Here is a 21,078-nt window from a genome sequence, read left to right on the forward strand (position 1 = left end):
CTAAAACTTTCTGAGAGTTAGAGTCTTACAAATTCATTCTTTTTTTTTTTTTTTTTTTTTTTTTGAGACAGTGTCTTGCTATGTAGTTCAGGCTGGCCTTAAAGTCACTGTGTAGCTCACGCTGGCCTCGAATTTACAGCGATCCTCCTGCCTCAGTCTCCTGAGTGCTGGGATTACAGGTGTGCACCACCCTGCCCAGCTATAAATTCATTCTTAAAGTTAGAACTAGTTTGAAAGAATCCTATCAGCTATCCCTCAGATGGGAATGAGAAAAAGGCTACAGTGACAGGGATGAGGAAAAAGGAAGTAAAAATAAAAATAACCAGAGGTCCAAAGAATCAGCTAAGGAAACACTAATATATATATTTGTCTGATAATTACTGCTTTTCAAATGATAACTTAGATTGGAACATAAGATCCTCTGAAATACAATTAATAGTTTTCTTCCCAGTGAAAAACAGTCATCTTAGGAGTTATTTTTGTTTTGTGGGCTTTAGGTACATTCTGAACTTTTGCATTCCTGTAGGTAAACATCCAGCAGTTAGAATTCAAGATTCAACACACACTGACCTTCAACCAATCAGCCATAACAATAACAGAAGGATCTGTGATTGTACTGAGTAACTCCTTTGTGGCTCTTTTCTTTTCTTCTCGGTAATTTTTCTTTTGCACCTATTTTATATAAATAATAAAAAAATTTAAAAACTCAAAACAAAAAAACAATTTCTTTTCAACTTTTTAGGTCTATACAATGTAGAACATAAGATTCTCAATGTCTTCAGAATTCTAGCATCATAGAATTACAAAAAGCTATAGTATATTTGATTGTTTTATTGCTGGGAGGAACTTTTAGGCAACTTGGGTTAAAATGTAGATTTTCTCATTACTAGTATCTTTTTAAATAATATTATCTCTTTTATATTATACAACAATGCATGAATATAATCTCATGGTAAAAATTTCAAATAAAAGAAAGCTAAAAGCTACTTTTATTATACCCCGTCTTAGTGCAACTCCCAGAACTGGTCACTGTTATCTTCTGTAAAACACTTCCTTTTAAGACTGTACATGATCTATACAAATACATAACTTTATGTTTTTTAATACATAAAAAGTTCTCCCATTCAATATTTTCTTGAAAATTTCCATGACTACTTTATTCATAGCCCACCCCCAATCCTTGATACTGAGACTTGAACCCAGGGGCTTCACAATGACTTCAATCTTCAGCCCCTTTTACTTTTTGAGACAGAACTCTCTCATTTAGTTGCTAGCTTGACCATAGTGGGCTCAAACTTGCTATCCTTCTTACTCAGCCTCCCAGAGTGTTGAGGTTACAGTGTTCCCTACCACCCCCAGTTCACCTTATTCTTTTAACTGCTCCATAGGATTCCTAGTATCAAAATAATGAGAAAGCTAACACTGGGTGCAACCTGTGAACCAGTCATTGTTCTAAGGATTTAAGCTGTACTACAATTACCTCACTTAATCATCACAATAACCTTTTGAAGTAGAACTATTATTAACCTTATTTTACAGATGAGAAAAGTGAGGTGGATAGTGTAAAAGGCCCAGATCACACAGCTAGATAGTTGTGGAATCAGGATTCAAATCAAAGCTGACTGGCTCCCAAAGCTATGCTCCTACCTACTAGGTTAAATTATTTCTATCATTTTTCTTAATGAATTCCTTAATGAATTCCTAATTAATTTTCTTAATGAATTTACTGATAGAAATCTACTTTGCTTCCAGTTTTTGCCTATTATAAACAATACTGCAATTGTTTGTGAATGGAAGTCTTGTTCTCTTTCCTGATTCTAAAATGGAAGACATAAATAAGAAACCATGAGAATGCAATTAATTTATTCAGTAGTTTTACCTCATGCATGATATTTCTGAGACAGCTGAAGAAAGCAGCAATGGGTTAATGCAGTCTTATTAATACTTTACCGTTGTGTGAGGGTAAGAGTAAAGACAATCTATTAGTGACTAGATTTTTAAAAATTGGAATACAAATATATTCTACAAAAAGTTGCATTTCCTGGAAAGAGACTATACATACAATAATAATTTTATATCCAAAGAAACTTTAGACTTTTGATTTTTAAAAATACTCATGTTGGAATTAACAGATTTAATAAGACCGCAAATGCAAATAGGACCAGGCATAAACACACATGTTAAGCAGACTAGGCAATGACCAGTTGAAAGCCTGCGATCCTTAAGCCCCAGGTTCTGCTGACATCCAGGAAGGCAGGTCCAATAATACATATTTCCTCAGAGAAGTTGGAAATTTGCCCTTTTAATTGTTAGCTTGAATTTTTAAAACATTATGCAGTTCAAACAAAATATGGACCAAATTCAGCCCATCATCTAGCAGCTAGCAAACTGTAATTTCAATGAGTGCCAGAGATTTCCATCAAGTATACTATATAACATGGTGATATGCCTGCTCAGCTCTGGTATAACTGTAATGAGATTCCAGGTCCTTAGTGCGCCCGCCCCCCAATTTGGCCAATGAAGCTTGAAGCATCCTTCTCAGAGAAGCATGCTTTTCTGAAGCAGTCATCAAGCAGTCTTATCTGGCAACCTTAGTGCACCATACAAATATTAACACTTTCTATGTGTGCCTGTCCCTATGTCTCTTTGGATATTTTTTCTTCCTTTAAGAACATGCATATATATATATATATTTATATATTTATTTCTTTTCTTTTTTTTTTTTTGGTACCGGGAATCGAACTCAGGATCTTGCACTTGCAAGGCAGGCAAGGCACCACTGAACTAAATCCCCAGCCCATAGCCTACTTTTAAAAGCATAAGCAAAACACAATGTTAAGTTACTTTCCAGAAGTAACTATGGAAACTAACCTTAAGGGATTCTTTTTTTGTGAGCTTACTTGAAGTTGAACTGTCTTTCTCCGAGCCATTATAAAGTTTTGATTCAGACTGAAATTACATAGACATGAACAGAAGATAAATAACAATTAAAACCTTCATTTAAAAAAAACCCTTCACTTAATCTATACATGTCATATAAAATCTAATGTTAATTTCTCAAATTCTTACCATTAGCACTATGATTTAAGCAAATGTAGAGTTTCAAAAACTGTTTTTTCCTATAGAATATTTCTTTTTCTTTCTTTTTTTTGGGGGACCAGGAATTGAACTCAGGGCTTCGAGCTTGCCAGGCAGTCGCTGTGCTACTGAGCTACATCCCCAGCCCTAGAGTATTTGATTTTAAAAACAAATCAGGCAGGGGATGTAGCTCAGTGGTTCCACCGCCTGCCTCAAAAGTGTAAGGACCCGAGTTCAATCCCTGGTACCAAAAAAACCCCCCAAAACAAACAACTCCCCCCCCCATCCATGTTGAACCCATAAATACTCAAAAGTAAAAACCAATCTGCAATGTAAAGTTAAATAAGATTATTTCTGAAGTTTTACATTCAACTTTTTCAGAGCATTTCTAAGAACATACACAATCATTTAGTTAATTCTCCAGACAAAAACTGCCAAAGCAGTGTTATTTTTTAACAGCTGAAATATTCTAAGTGAAAAACCAAACCATGTAAATTTTAACAAGTTGCTATATACACTGCCCAATTAGTATACCTCCTGCACTGGGAAGAAATATACTCTCTTCAGAAACTAGTATTAAACCACTCTAAATTGTACAGTATCAAATCACAATATTCATAGGATCTCTTCCTTCTTACCTATCCAATGTACCTAAATTCTTTTCAATGTCTTTGTTTTCAGACTTTTAGTTTATATTTCCTATTTCTATTTAATTATTACAGTGTAGATGTAAAATATCTCATCAAAGTCTCGTGTTTGAAAGGTGATTAGATCATGGGGAGCTATACTCATTAGTGGATTCATCCATTGATAAATTCAGTAGATAAACGTGTTGTTAGATGAGGCCAGGTTGGAGCAGGGTCACTGCGGGTGTGACCTGGAAGGATATATTCTTGTCTCTGGCTCCTCCTGTCTCTCTTAGCTTCCTGGCTGTCACCAGGTGAGCAGGTATTCTCCACCAGACCCTTCTACAACCTTGCCATTTCTGCCTTGGAGCTGGCTGACCACAAACTGAACCCACTGGAAACTGTGAGCCAAATAAATCTCTCCTCCTTTAAGTTATGGAAGTCAAGTATTTTGTCCCAGCAACAGGAAATATATTAATCTTCATAAGGATCTTGAAAAAATGGGCACAACAAGTGGTTTTATCAGCATTTTATAATTCATAAAAGGGAGGCTCAGGAGGTTGATTTTCCAAACTTATAATCATTAATAGCAGTGATCAGATCCTGGGTTTCCTAATCCAGTGCTCACAATCTTTCACCAGGGTTGAAGAGCGCAAAACTAAAGGCTGTTTCGATAAATCTTAGAACAAAATCAAACATATTCCTTCAATGTCCTAAAATTTAAAATTTTTCCTAGCATTAGATACTGGAGAGGACACTTAAAAGACTTCTTAGCAATATTACTAGTACTAAGAATTTATAAACAACGTGATCTAAATGGTGACTTTGAACTGTAGAATGGCCAGGCTTGCATATCACTAGATATGATCAAGGATAAAAGCTTCTGAGTATAACTCCCTCATTCGGTTATCAGACCCATTCAGGGGGCATCATGTTTACTCATCAACAATATCCAGGGTATGACCTGAAGAAAAGGAAAGACTCAATAAAATATCTCATCTACTAATAAAATGAAAATAAACTTGGCATGTGTGTCTAATTTCTCTCATATCTGCTAAAAATGTCTCTGCTACTTGGTACAAAATACTAGCTTATGGTGATAGTATTGACTATATTGAAAGAAAACTGCAGAAACTGAATATAGAAAGGGGGGGATCAACTTGGTTAAATTTTTGCTAAAGTTACTGATTTTAAGTACTAGGCTTGAAACATCAAATCACTTATTCCTAAAATTATGCTGTACGTTGTGATACCAAACTAATGTCACAAAGTTCCTCTAGGTTAATGGGTCTCTGTCTTCTCCTTGGCCCTGGGAACCCAAAGTTGTAATGGCTAGTATCAGAGGATAACTTAAAATGACATTTTATTTCCCACAATTTAATAGGAAATGAATACTGTAATATGCTTACATATTATTATTATTATTATTATTATTATTATTATTATTATTGGTACCAGGGATCAAACTCGGGACCTTGCGCTTGTGAGGCAGGCGGCGGAACCACTGAGCTAAATCCCTGACCCGCTTACATATTATTAAATGAAGAATACTAACAGTATTAGCTTACGAGTTAATGAGTGTGTTACCACAAACCCCAGGAATCCTTGTTACATGGTCTAGTTTTGACAAAATAATGAACCAGTGAAAAAGTTATATAGTTTATACATTACTACATCAGTTTCCTGTATCAACATACTTTTTTGGGGGTACCGGGGATCGAACTCAGGTCCTTGTGCTTGTGCAGCAGGCGGCGAAACCACTGAGCTAAATCCCTGGCCTTCAACATACTTTTAACAGACCAAAAATTAAAACCATAAACCATTCTATTAGAAATATTTTGTTTTGTTTTGTTTATTGGTACCGGGGATTGAACTTGGGTCCTTGCGCTTAAGGGGAAGGCAGCGGAACCACTGAGCTAAGTCCCCGGCCCTCTATTAGAAATATTTTAATAAATAACTTTCTCTTCATAAACTTTACTGACCACTGTCTTAATGGTCACACAATTTATATTAAATAAATCTGTATGCTTTTTCTCTTGTCAATCTGTCTTTTGTTATAAGGGTATTAGCCATGAATCCTGCAATGGGTGGGAAAATAATCTTTTCTCCCCATACAATCAAGGCATTTCTTATGTAAAATTATATAAATATGTATGATGTATTATTAAACTTCCATCCTTAATACACATATGGTACATGGACCTTCATGTAAGGAATACTTGAAAAGTTAAATGCGAATAAAATTTCCATAAAATCACAAATAAAAATATTGTGTAATCTTCTTAACCACTCCCAAGAACAAAAACAGAAGGTAGTAGGAGCAGAGCCTACTGCTGAGAAGAGCAGAGAATTTAATGGCTTAATAAATAGGTTTTCTGGGCTGAGGATAGAGCTCAGCAGCGCAGTACTTGCCTGGCAAGCACAAGGCCCTGAGTTCAATTCCCAGTACCAAAAAAGAAAAAAGAAAAGAGGAAGAAAAAGGAAATAGGTTTTCTTAGTCTTTTAAGTATATTCCAAAATATAAAAGCTTTTTCTGTTGCTACTAAATCTGATCAGAAATAACAGTCAAAAGTCAAATCCAAAAAAAAAAAAAAAAAAAAGTCAAATCCTGTGACAAATTTTAGAAAATTCAGTGTAGGAAATTGCTACATCATTATAGTGTTTCTTAAATTTGAGTAGGTTTTCTTAAAGAAATAATTCTAAACACATCTAAGAATAAGTAAAAGTATTCTAGTTTGAGAAAGACTGATTTAAGAAATTAGGTCTTAGGAAAAAAATTTAATTGCAGGCTATTACTGCAAAGATCTTTGTCCTTTAACTGGTAAAATATATATGTTTTGTCAAATAAATAAACTCAAAAACTTAAAAGAATTTTTTCTCATTTTATAAGACATGAAACTTAGAATATCTCTGAATGGAATCCCCAAACTCCAGTCTGAGAAGTACTACTGTGGAAAACACACCAGAAACAATATTACTCTGGAGAAAGCACTGGGTACCTGCCGGCTGTTTTTCTGAGTAACCAACGGCACTTAAATCAGTTCCAGTAGAACTTTATTTTTTCATACATACTACTTGGCTTAGACATACCAACCTAAGAAACATCCCATAAAAGCTGGATAGGATTTCAGTTCTCTCATCATAAATATTAGAAAAATATCATAATCATAGATTTAGAACAACAATATGCTTACCTTGCTCTTTGACATGGAAAGTGAAGATTCATCTCTATTTTGAGAAATATCTTCCCTTCCTCTTTCAAAACCTTTGGGAAAAAATGGTCAATATCTCAGTATTGTTATTTTTGAATATATATAGTCATTAATGTTAACATTTTATATACATATAAAATTTAGTGAACATATATTCACATTTTAGTGAACATATATATACATATATATTTATTTTTCTTTTTTTCTGGTTTTTTTTTTTTTTTTTTTGGTACCGGGGATTGAACTTGGGTTCTTGCTCTTGTGCAGCAGGCGGCCAAACCACTGAGCTAAATCCCTGGCCTTTCTCTGCTTTTCTTGAGACAGTGTCTTGCCACCTAGCTGGGCTAGCTTCGAACTTATGATCCTCCTGCTTTATAGCTCTCCAATTACTGGGATTACAGGCATGTGCCACACCCGGCTTCAATTTAAGATATAGACTATATTTGATGTGTATCAGTGCAGGAAGTCTAGACTGTATATACAGTCTATATACTATATATACAGTTTATACTGTAATAGTTTATAGATCTTTAAAGAGTCATCTCTAGTGTACTTATTTAGAATTAATTACAGCTTAGGGAGGCAACGAAGTCCTTCCTTGAACCCACCAAAATCAGGCTAAATAGCCATTTTCGGTGCTCCTACAGCACTCTGTATGAAATCAGCCCTCATAGAGCTTTTAGTCTAGTGAGATGGTTTCTAAAAAGAGCAAATGACAGACCCAAGCAAATATACTTTCACACCACTATAAAAATGGAAATATTCTCAAATATAGGTGATTTTAAAAGATGGGAGAAATAAACCTGGAATGAGGGCTTGGAGAAATAAACCTGCAGTGGGATATACTTGTTCTCCCAGATATATGTGAGGTTGGAATAGGTGGAGCACTTGAGCTCAGGAGTTTGAGGTCAGCCTGGGCAACACAGTGAGACCTTATCCCTATGCTGCCCACCCCCTAAAAAAAGAGAAAAAAAAAAAAAAGAAAAGAAAAAAACACTTAGCATAGTACTTGACACACAGTATACATTTATTAATGTTGACTATATTATCATTGTCTATTGCTCAACAAATGCTAAAAGGTTGGACATAAAATACATGAGTGTACTGGGATAAACACACATATACCCTTGCATTCACATAACGTTAAAATAGCTCTATGCTGAAGCAATTAACAAATTATTAAATTATTATAACAATTCAACTAAAGAATGTTAATAAAATTTGTACTTCAAGTATTAAAGGAACAGTATACAATTTATTGTGATTCTTTCTACTTCTTTTTTTTGGTACTGGGGATCGAATTTAGGATGTTGTGCTTGTGAGGCAGGCACGGTGCCACTGAGCTAAATCCCTGGCCCTTCTTTCTACTTTTGAGGAGAGGTAATATTAACTATATAATTATTTGTTCTGTATTAAGAAATACATGTACAATTATACTACCATTACCTGAAGCATTTCAAAATTATTTTTAGCATATCAGTGACAGTACCTCTTATTCTGCTTTTGGTTTATAATAACTAAAACAAATCTATTCTATTTTCTTAAGTCAGATATTTTACTCAATTACTTTTACAATATGAAAAAGAAGAAAGAAGAAGCATCACTCAATTCTAGCAGTAGGGAGGATATTTTTTCACAAATGCAGCATGAAATTTTAAGTGAAAACTTACAAAAATTTGGAGCTTAGTGTAAGGGAAACCAAAAAGTTACATAATTCATTAAAAAAATTATTTATACAAAGCAGTAAACATAAAAATTCTTACTACTAGCAAATAACAACTTCAAAGATTTTCTAAACACACGTGCAAGAGAACAAAGATTTTTCTAAAAATATAGAATATAAATAGAAAAGTCTTTTCTTTTATTCTCAAAAGAACAGACTTCAATTTCTCTAGTGTCTTGGTTTCAGCTGAATCTAGATCAATCCATGTATCAGAGTAGGAAAAATGCCTTGTTTATTGTGTCTATATTTACATTATTTTAAAATACTACAGTAAATTTAAAAAAGTTGTAAGTCAGAATAGACTTTTTAAATGCAGGTATGTCTTATAAAAAGTGTCAAATATTGAAAAAAGGCACTCGCCAGGGATTCAGCTCAGTGGTTCCGCTGCCTGCCTCACAAGTGTAAGGTCCTGAGTTCGATTCTGGTACCAAAAAAAAAAAAAAAAAAGAGAGAGACTCACAAATCTAGATTATGTATTACTTGTTAAGTCCAAATGAATCCCATTTTAGGTCTCTATACCTCAAACTTGTAAATTATATGATTATCTTAAAAGCTTGTCCCAATTACTCTAAGTTACTTAAAATTATAGATGGGTAAAGCAAAATGCTTTTTAAAATGTCTTACAAGTGGTCAAATGTGTTTAATTTCAAAAAAAGTTAAAAATTAGGTGACCAGTGTGAATTGCAAAGAACACAGAACATACAAAAATGGTTAAAGTTCTAAAGTGAAAATAGTCATATTGTACATAAAATTTCAAGAGAAATTCCAAAGAAGCAAGGCAAAAATTGTCACACTAGGGACTCTGTTGTAAGACTAGACAAAGCTACTTTTCCTAAAGTGCAAAATAATCTTATCTGACAAAGTCTGTTATGAAAATATATTTATCAGAAGCCAAAGGGGTTCGACCAAAATACTTTTGACTCTTTAGTCATTTTCCATTGTGTATGAGAATTCAGCATTATTTTAAAATTCTTTCTTTATTACAATAGTTATATTTAAAGACAAAATCCTAAACTCCAGAATACATTATTGACCCTATTAGTAATGAAGAATAGGGTTTTTTTTCCCCCTCACCAAATTTGCTTGTAATGATTTGGGGTACTAAAATCTTTTCACAACTATCCTCCCCATTCCTACAAGTGAGATAGAATCCACATTTCTATCAAGAGAATTAAACTAAGGAACTAATACCATTCTAGTACAGATGAGAACAGGAAATAACTGGAACTCTATTCATTGCTAGTGGATTTTTAAAGTAGCATAATCACCTTGGAAAACTATTTGGCAGTGTCTACAACAGTTATGAGTATGCATGCTCATTAAAAGAAAGGTAGAAGAATCACAGCAGCTTTATTTCTAACAGTCAAAAGCTGCAACTGATTCACACCACTATTAATAGAATACATGAACACATAGTATGGTCCTGTAATGGAATATTACACTATGAAAAAGAACAAAACAATAGATATATTGAGTAAAAGAAGTCATCTATCCCTATCAAAAAAAACAAAACGAAAGAAAAAGAAAAGAAGGTACCATATGATTCCATTTATAAATCTGTTCTGTGAGGTTAGCGACTGAAAAGTCATTTACCTTGCTATAGGAGGTACTGATGGGGAGGGGCATGAGGTAACCTTCTGAAGATCTGGGAAGTGATTATAAGTATCTATATGTAATTAAAAATTCAAAAAGTTGCAATTTAACTATACATGAGTTATACATCAATGAAAAGACAAATATATATGTTTCCCTAGTTTTCCAGTTTATTAGACATTTCTTGCTTTGCCATCCTTTCCTACTTAGTTTATATTCCTTTAGCTTATTCTATACCTGGTTAATTCTAATTCATTTGTCAACAATAATGATAATAATAATAAGCCACTCCATAATATTAATGAAAACACTAAGAATAAAACAACCAATACCCATTTGCGGGAACCCTCATGAGTGAAAGGTAACATGATAGATTCTATCTTACATTTTAAAAATAATCTTTACCATATATCACATATGCAAATATGAACCATATTTATATAGCTGAAAAAAAATCCAAGACTCACAAAATTAAGTTGACTAATTCAATAATTGACAGTACCAGAGCTGAATGAAACTTAGGTCTAACTTTAAAATTCATGCTGTTTCTCCAATACCATGATGTGGCTCAGGATGCCAAGCCACCTGTCTGGGAGGTCTTGCATTGATAGTTCCAATTCTCAGAGATATATACTTTACACATACCTGTACTACAGTATGCACTGCAATGTAATGCAATTATTTGTTTTCATGTTCACATTCCATAACTAATTGTGAGAAAAGAAGGGTGTGAACCTTACTTATATTTTAAAAACTGGTAACAAATTGGATGCCATTTTTACTTCTAAAGTTTTTTAAAATGTGAAATATAGTATACCTTTAAAAAACTATAAACGAATAACCTAACAAATACAAGGCATACTTAGGTAACTGCCATCCAAATGAAGAAATTGAGAATTGCTTAATGTCATTAGTGCAATTGTTGCCGCCTGCCTGGCAAGCTCAAAGTCCTGCGTTTGATCCCTGGTACCAAAAAAAAAAAAAGTAGTTGTCTTGACTTTTGCCAGTACAGTACTATTTAGTAACTTATCACAGCAGGTATTTCATTCATTTTCACTGCTGATTAGAATCTCACTGTGGGACTATACCACTATGTATCCATTCCATTACTGACAGACACTTGTATGATTGCTAATTTTTCCCCATTATGAACAATAGTGCTGTGAGTATTCTTGGAAATATATGATTGGTAGACATAACCATGAGTTTCTGATAAAGAGAAATACTAGTGCTTTTCAGAAATGCTCTTACCCATCAAAGCAAATAGAGAATTTTCTAGTTAAAGAGTTTATTAAAAAAATTACATTTAACTTGGTTTCATAAAAAAGTCTGCCATATATTTTTGTTCTAATTTTCTCATTTTGGAAATAATCAGATTCATGATAATTATAACTTCTATCTCATGTAATTATATGACCAGAGTCAAGTTCTTCTTTTACATACCAGGGACTTCAGTTTCTCTTCTACAAATAATTTTCATATTTGATAATCTCTTATTTAAGTACATAGGGTTTACTTTCTCCTTCTAATGCATCAGAGTATCATTCCTGAACAAATTAGCACTCTGCCCTTAACCTCATTTATTAACAGAGTAGAAGTAATATCATCGTTGAACAAAGGTGTAACCTTTTTATATACTTCAGTAGGGAACTTGGTTCATTAATGCTTTAAATACAATAATGCAAATTTTCTGTTAGTCTTATTAAAATGAGATTATATATATATGTGTATATATACGCAAATGCAGATATAATAAATATCTATAAATTAAATGCAGAATTGCTACATTAATTTTAACTATACTAAACACAGCCAAGAACCAAGAAACTGCACAGAATGAAAAATCTCTAAGTCAAACTATACTAAAAAATATCTATGTACCTAAGTTCACAGTTTGTCTATAGATAATTTCTTTTCTCAAAGTTTATTTATTTTTACTTTTAGGTACATAAATACTTGGGCATGGATGCCATCTCTATAGTATAGGTTATTACAAAGGGTAGAGAGAGAGAGAGGGAGAGGCAGATACAGAGACAGAGACAGAAAGACAAAAAGATTTTTCTAAGGAAAACTAAAATGCAAAGTGTTACTTTTAATTTAAATACATAACAAAAAGCCACTTCTTTGATATACTTAAATTTATCCTAATATTTAGCTAATATAGTAAAGCAGATATTTTAAAAAGCTTTTCATCATAGGTGGTTGTATTACAGAGAATATGGAATCATTCCTATGAATTTGATTTTTCTCTATTTCAAGAATTGGGAAATGAAGGAAATAATTTACTTTTTTTAAAACAAACCTATCACAATGATCTCAAATATATTCTCTGACCATTTAAACTGACAATATTGTCTTTAATTACCTAATTAAGTGAAAACCAAACTTTAAGAAGTTTACTGTTTATCAAGGTCACATGATTATACTAAGGAGATTGTGGCATGAAGGTCAGCAATGCGCATGTGCTAGCAAATGACTTAAAAATAAAATCAAGGAGACAGAGACAAATGCAGAAACGGAACTAAGTCTCACTGTAAAAGCAAAGACACCGTAATCACATTAAAAAATATCAGTACACTGTATTTTCAAAGTGGCTTCTGAACAAAGATACCTTTGGAGAACATAAGAAAGGAACTATGCTATGCTAAGAAGACTGAGTACAGATTATGAATGCTACTTAAAGCTTAAGCTGCTTAGGCACAGTTCAGAACTATGGTTTCTAATTCCTTTGGAAAACACCATTACAAAAGAAAGTAAAACAAATAAATTACAATAATTTGTCTACTTGCCCAGGTGAACACTCTGTATAAGATGCTTCATTATCTCAGAAGAATGGACATGCCACTTATCAGCATGAATATCCACAAAAGGCCAAGGACAAAGGTTAGTGTGAAAACAGAAAATTTAATTCAAATTTAATAATGTGTCAGAGAAATATAAATGGTTAAAGCAAGCACCAGTCTCAATCAACAATTTTTGTCATGTGTATTGAAGAATATTTTTATTTTAAAAGAAAATTATAATATTAAGAGTAATGTAACTGTGGTATAAAGCAGTTGAAAATCTGAAAGGAAAACATAAGAGTACTTATATTTAAAAACATATGTCTAAATATTTGCTATATCTTTTTCAAATAATAAAAGGTTAATTATGTCTACATCTCACTGACCAATTATTTAATGCCTAAATCATGGCTGCCAAATGCCTAATTTCATTTGAAAAATATTACTTAAAATATCTGTTTTCTTAGCAAAAATTAATCACACGTCAATGCACATATCGAGAAGAAAGTGAGATATTTCAAATATTATACTTAAGTAGAAAACTTCACATTAGTCAGGACTTGAAATTATAACAAAGTAGTAAGATTAAAGCTTATACTAAACAAACAAAAAAAAAGCTTATACTAAACAACAATCATACTGTAGTTACTATTCTGCAGAAAATGGTCAAATATCAATGTTAAATATCTGATTTCCATTTGCTAAAATCTTCAGTGTAATTTCTTTGCATTTTGCATTTATTTTAAATGCAGAAAGGCTTTAGTTTTGTCAAAGGGTTCTAATATTTACTTTCATAGTTAAAGCAAAAATTTATGCTATAAGTACTCAAAATTTCTACTTCATTCATTCTCAAGTTTCAGCTGAAGAGACTGTAAGAGAAAATATGGAAAAGACAAGCCTCAGAGAAGCAGTTATTGAAACCCAAGCTTTCATTGTAGAATTGTTTTGTTTCAACAAAACAGTTTCAAGATGTTAAAATGCTTGGTTTATTTTAATGAAAAGTCTTGAAGAAATTAAGACAAGAATGCAAGATTAAGCAAACAAACCTGGCACAGAAGGAGAAAGTTCATTGTATCCTCCAAATGAAGCATTCCGGACAAGCTTTCGGCCATCAATTCGTGGAGGAAATAAAACAGGAGAAACCCCAGTACATGAAGAAAATCTACGTTGTTGTGAGCTCTCTTCTTTCATCATTTAGAAGGTCTATTTAATGTATATTCTCACCCAGATGGTTAATTAGACCAATCTGGCAAAGACAGGCTTTTCTCTCACATTCAAATGTAGTAAAATCCACCAGCACAAACAAAGGACACAAACATTTAACAGCAAAGGAGGACTAGAGACTATCAAATCAGCAATAAACAGATAGAGAAAGAGACTGACAGGAAAGGCATTAAGCCATGCTACTGATTTTTTTTAAGTGAACTCATAAAACGGGCTATTCTGTTAATGTCCTGCCCTTTCATCAAAGGTGTAATAATGCCTTGCACTGAAATGCTGCCTTAGAAAAACAAAGCAAGATCAATACTTAACGATTCAAGATGAGGTAATAAGGTCAGCTTCTCTTTTCTCAAAAAGGCAAGCCTTTATCAGATCTATTATGTTTTTGTAGTTGCTGACACACGTCCCTGCTCTTCTGACTCTTTTCTTTTCAGTTTTTGCTTACTTCAAAAGTGAATATCAACATAACACTTTTTATCTTTCCTAAAACTTCTTGATTTATATCTAATCTGCTGCTTGCCTCAACCATGATTAAAAATTCATAAGGAAAGATATTCTTTCAAGCACAATTCTGATGGATTCCAACAGCTACAGCTGAGAATAAACATGGAAGTTTTACCTCTAGCAGGGATATATGCATCACATAGACAGTGTTAATGCAAACCAATCAACGCTGAAAATTAAAATGACACCATAATAATGCTGTATGCTCCAACAGATGTTCCCTTCAAACAGATGATCTGCTACAGTTTCTCTTTGTTACATTTAAACTTTTCAAAATAGATAATCTACCAACAAGTTTTTTCCTACTTAAAATTCTTCTATTTAAAAAGCAACTGCATTATCAGAGTAACAAATAGAAATACCTTTTTGTTAATTATGGTTAAAACTAAGCTATTAATGTGACCCTACATCATTAAATCTAACAGGTACTTTATTATTCCCATGATGAGATACTGCTACACTATCTCTTTATACTTAATCTTTAAAATTCTACAGAATTATTTTCTAACTTTACTAAAATCCATTTATCCACTACCTTAATTGAAGTTAGAAACCTCTAATCAATTGCTCTCTTTACATGCCCTAGATTTATTTTTTGATCAAAATTCTTACTTTCCACTGCACTCACTCAGGTGAACAACAAGATATTCAGTTACAGCTTACTTAGTGGTTTGTTTTTATGGGAACTTGACCATCAGATCTCAGTTTCCTTCTTCACTATGCATATACTTCAAGGCTGCTGATCCATTCATACATAATATCCCCAAAAATCTTAGACTGTTTCTCTTTACCAGAAAGGACATTTAAAAAAAATCAATTTCCTGTGCAATGACATATTTTTCTTGGGTGAAGGAATTTCTAAATCAAAGTGAATAAGTTTATTATTAATACCTGTAACTTCACAGGTTGGTGGTTGGTGAGGGTTTTGTATTGTTTTGCTTTTCTCCATGTCAAAAAATTTAAATTATCATTAATTGTAGAAAGAAAGAAATTACTACAATTAATTCACTTGATAGTGCTTGCCTTTCAAGGCATAAAGAACACAGCATCACAAAAAGCATTATCCTATAATGAGTAAGTGGGAAATTAAACTGTTTAGCTTTCTCAACTGGAGAAACTCAGTTCCATCCTAGTATTACAAGTTGCTAAGTTAGACAGAAATTAATAGGTAGTCAGGCTGGGCTAGGCCCTCAAGGGAATCAGTGCAGAAGATGAGAACACATCAAAACTGTGGCTGAACGAGCATCTGAAGAAGGCAAGACCTTGAGATTAAAGTCATAATGGCCAGTTTTACATACTTGTGGAAGTTTGAGATTATACTGTAATTGATACCACCCTTTTGGAATTTCTCCTAGAAACAGATCATTATCTCACTAGGGATGGGCCATCCTCCCTCATACACTAAGACTAAGAAGACTAAGTAAGACTAATAAGACTATAGATTATTGACCAAGGTTAATGATGTCATCCATATGCCCTTGCTACATGCCCCATTTCACTACTGGATTAAGATTAGCTAAGCAACTATACTTGTAATCTTACTGGTTGACTATATTTTGATCCATGTTATATCCACCTTGTGATTTTTTTCTATAAAATATTCTTGGAGAGATGACCTTGGTGGCAACATACTTGGGACTCCTGTTTCTCAGGAGCTATTCCTATTTCTCATTCCTATTCCCCAGCTCCCAATTGTGTGTATCTCATTCCACTGAGTACCTGGACTCCCCTCTTGAGGATGCCCTCTCTCTCTTTCTCTTCTCTCTCTCTCCTCTCTCTCTCTCTCTCTCTCCATCTTTCGCACTCCTAACCTCCACTATTCCTTGGAATTCATTCTTCAACTTTGGGGAACACAAATTCAACATATCAGGTTGGGAGTTATAGCTGTCTTATCTCACTAGCACTAGAACAATTCACTTAATTTTTCTGAGTCTCTACTGTATTTCCTCACTTATAAAATGCTAATAAATATACCTATATTATCGGGTTGTCATGAGGGTCAAATCAAGTAATATATCTATAAAGTCTAGAAAAGTTCCAGATTATGGCAAAATGAAGATTCTGAACTACGATGTTCCCTCCTAAAATTCAACATCATAAGAAAGTAATTTTTAAATATATCAGCAACACAAATTTTACACTGAAAACCTGAGAACAGGTGATAATGTTATAGATCCAAGAAAGTCAAATCACAAACCAATGGTAATGAGGATTGAGAATCAGGCCTGTTTACACTAAATAAATCTTTTGCACATAATTCACGGCACCAGTCTCTTCTGGGTCAGTAGTCAGATGGGCTATTGATGTCAACAATAATACTGGAAGCAGGCCACAAATTTAAGCAACACCTTCAAAAATCTATAGGAAAATGACTTCTAACTGTGAAGCTCTAACCCAGTCAAACCATACATTTCATATCAGGATAAAATAAAGATACATTTCCCACTGCAGGTCTCAAATTTTATTTTCCATGCATTTTTAAAAAAAGAATTTACTAGGTCAGTCCTTCTCACCTGGGCTTCTAAAGGAGAATTAAACCTAATGCACTAATACATCCTTTATTCAAGATGAACTATTTCCCATGCATCTAAAATGTTTGTTAACCATGTGCTCATTTTGGCGGCACATATACTAAAATGTTTCCAACCACGTACCATATCATGACAGATAATCTTGATTGTCAACTTGATTGGTTTGAGACGTCTAGAATATTAGTAAAGCACATTATGGGTTTGCCCTGGTGGGGCATGGGGATGTGACCTTGGGGACTATATCTGGTCTGTGGGACCTTTCTCTCTGGACTATTTCCCTGTTCTGTTTTCTGGATGCCATGTGTTGAGCAGCTTTCCTTAGCTATATCCTTTTGTCATGATGTTCTGACTTTGAGGTAGCTGACCACTGACTAAAACCTCTAAAACCATGAGTAAAAAAAAAAAAAAAAAAATCATCCTCCTTTAAATTGTGGGTCCAATATCAGGTGTTTTGTTCCAGCACTGGAAAGGTGATTAATACATGTAAGTTTGGGAGGATTAAGAAAATATTCATTTAAATGCTTTCCTTGGGGCTTATTTCCGTCACAAGACTCCAGTTGAGAAAGCCTGTACTAGAATATATTCTCTAGCAAAAGTGATGATAAATCAAGAATGCATGGGATAAGAGAATAGGACATCCAAAATAAAAGAGCTGTCATCATTGAAAACTCCCCTACCACCCTACCATCTTTTCTGAAAAATCACTTAGGTCCCCTTTGCCATGTTCTTTTCTGACCTTGGTTTGGTTTCTTCTCTTTCCTCATGTTTCTCCTCATGTTTCTATCAGCTGAGAATGCTTCCAATAGAGCAAAGTGTCATCATTCTCGGCCTTTTGGCCAAGATCAAGTGCATACCTATTCCGAGTAGGACATCGTGAACTAAAAAGCAGAAAAATCATCTTTCCTTCTGGCATATTCTTGTGAGGGGTCCAGTACCTAAATCACAAACAATCATGAGCCTTGCATCCCAAGACTCACCAATGATTTTGCTCAATCTTTTCCACAGAAAACTTGTTAAACTCTCAAAGAAATCTAAGCCAAACTATAACCCAGAGACTATTCAGCTTACCATCTCCTGGCAATAGTGTCCTTTTTTTACTAAACAAGTTTGTGCTTGCTACTGTTAAATAAGCTTAGGGCCACTGGTCTAAGGCTGTCTCTATACTCTGAGTTCCTGTAAAATGAACGACTACCTAATTCAGTAAATGAATGGAAACCTAACTTAGTCTAATTTTTGTAACAACCAGATTTCAGCCATGATCACAAAAGCAGCCGAGCTACAGCCAATTAAAGGTACCCAACTGAGGAGACCATGTCCAAAAAGCCCAGCTGCCACCAATCAAGCTATTTTGTACTTTACTTCCACACTTTGTCTATAAATACTCACTGCCCACACTGCAGAGCAGAACTCTCTGAACTGTTGTGGTTCTGAGTGCTGACCAATGAATGACTGAATTGCTCCTACTCAAAGAAATTCTACTAAATTTGTCTAAAGTTTTCTTTGAAAATTATTCAGTTTTTCAAAGTAAGTACATTGTTTATACATGCATACACAATAGTAACATTATTAGGAAAAAGGTCCCCCAAAAATTATACAAAGGAAAGGATTGTGGCCAAGTGGTACAAATAGAAGGTCTAATAGGGAAGAGAAGGAGGGCAGGGAAAAACATGAGGACTTCTAAAACACTGGCAATGACATCTTCTAAATCTAGGTTCCTGAGTTCATAAGTATTGGTTTTATTATTCTATAAACTGTGAAAAATACATTCTGTATACTCTTCATTATGCTTGAAACATCTGACAGCTATACATACATAAATCTTTTTTTAAAAAAACAAGGTTCCTAGGTTCCTAAGTATTGGTTTTATTACTCTATAAGCTGTGAAAAAAACATTTTGCATGGTCTTCAATATGCATGAAACTAAAAAAAAATGCATGAAACATCTGACAGCAATATATACATAAATTTCCTTTTAAAAAAACAAAGTGGTTAATGTTGCCTGAGGCATAAAAAAACCACAACAAATATGATCTATTATTACATTCAGGTTCTTAATTCAATAGTTCAGAGGAACAGGCAGGTAAAAAACCCCAAATATTACTAACTAATGTGATATAATAAGACTTATTTTCTCATCCCTATTAGTTACCTGCTACCATTTATGTTTTCTTCCTTTCCACTCCGAGTAGAGGTATCTATATTTACACATATAAATTTCATAAAGCTTCCATTAACATTATGTTAAACATTTAAAAATATTTTTAAAACTCAAAATAGCCCTCTAAACTTGAAAAGCAACACTTCAATAGAACTAGTGAAATAACACTATAGAATAGTTATGGGACCTACACCTGGTTCGTTACCTACCTGTCTTGCCTATATACCATAGAATTATGAGCTTAAAATTATAAATAGATATACATGCAAATGTGTATATATGTGCCTCTATGTATTGCTTTGATGGTTTTAAAACATTTTATAAATGTAAAATAGTAATAAATAAGGTAAATATATAGTCTTATAATTTAATTTAAAGAAAATCATACTGCGATGATCTCAAGACAGTATGTAACTGCTGGAAATTAATTTCTCTTCTTTTTTTGAGAAAGGGTCTCACTATTAGTTCAGGCTGGCCTTGAATTCACCAGGTAGCCCAGGCTGGCCTCTTGAGGCAATCTTCCTGCCTCAGGCTTCCAAGTGCTGGGACTACAGGTGTGCACCACCATGCCCAGCTGAACATTAATTTCACAAGGAAAACACAAACATTCTTTTCTTCAATATGAGAAAAAACTAGTTATAAAATTTATTTTAAAGGTACTGTTAATTTAAAACCAAAATTTAATTTGTTATTCTAAAGAATTGAAGATGTACTTTAAAACATTTTATATGCTTTTTATGATCTCAAATTAATTTTAGAATTACTTATAGTCATAGAGATCTTGTATTAATTTTGAAGTTAGACTAAGAACTAAATTACACTCAAGTCTGATTTATCTCTTATTATCACATTTGGCTATGTCACATTGGCTAGATCTAACCACTGCAAATTTTACAGCAATTTTAAAGCCAAACACTTTAAAAAAATCTTAGTTAATATTTGAATGTACTATTTCTCCAATTTCATACATTACCTATGCATCAGAACAAGTAAAATTACAAAAGAGGACACTGGAATATCATTATGATAATACTTTAAAAAGTTACATGGTGTGATCAAAAAATATAGTGAATGCTTAAATTTTTAAAAAAGTATTATCTTAAAAGACACATTACCACTAATCCCTTTCTCAAATACTTCCCTTCATTTCAAATACACTTATCCTATCCCTCTCATTACTTACTAAAGCAATTCAGAAAGTCCTTCTTCATAAATCTCTTTAGTTGCCCTGTCCTAACTACCTTTATGTTCTGAAGTGATTCAAAATTTTAACTTCTTGTGGTCATTCTGACTTTCATCAAGAGCCAGAAGTCATATGGTGCCAGATCCAGTGAATGACACAGATGAGGACTCACTGTAATGTTTTTGTTAGCCTGGTTTTCAATCAGAGGGCACTTGGCAGCAACATTCACTGTGTTTTTGATCATACCTCATAAAGATATGAAAAAAGACTTCCAGAACTGCTTTAGAAAGTGGCAAGAATGATGGGATACGTGTATTCAAAGTGAGGGGGAGTATTTTGAGAAGGATTAACAGTAATGTGTCTTTTACTGTTACAAATCTTTAAATTTAAATATTCACTGTATATTTTGATCATACCGCGCATGTGAGGTACTTATTAGAAATAATCTTTCACCTGTGGATAAGTA

The 21,078-nt window shown here is 33.4% G+C and overlaps 1 protein-coding gene across 11 annotated transcripts in view; it reads right to left on the reverse strand.

Moving 5' to 3' along the window:
- Positions 1 to 21,078, reverse strand: part of Osbpl8 (oxysterol binding protein like 8) — a 186,343-nt gene that overhangs the window by 41,820 nt on the left and 123,445 nt on the right. For 9 of the 11 annotated variants that reach the window (XM_087192462.1, XM_087192465.1, XM_004845006.4 and 6 more), the window contains 3 exons: positions 6,899 to 6,969; positions 2,872 to 2,949; positions 571 to 672 (listed from right to left, as the gene is read on the reverse strand). In XM_087192462.1, coding sequence (XP_087048588.1) covers positions 571 to 672; positions 2,872 to 2,949; positions 6,899 to 6,969 — 251 coding nt within the window. Of the gene's footprint in view, positions 1 to 570; positions 673 to 2,871; positions 2,950 to 6,898; positions 6,970 to 14,061; positions 14,853 to 21,078 lie in introns of those variants that run through there. The other 2 variants (XM_087192464.1, XM_004845008.4) reach the window with 2 other exon arrangements.

The sequence above is a fragment of the Heterocephalus glaber genome, unplaced genomic scaffold, assembly GCF_053883595.1.
Source record: "Heterocephalus glaber isolate CG9 unplaced genomic scaffold, H.glaber_assembly_v1.0 deba00001571, whole genome shotgun sequence".
Lineage (NCBI taxonomy): Eukaryota > Metazoa > Chordata > Mammalia > Rodentia > Bathyergidae > Heterocephalus > Heterocephalus glaber.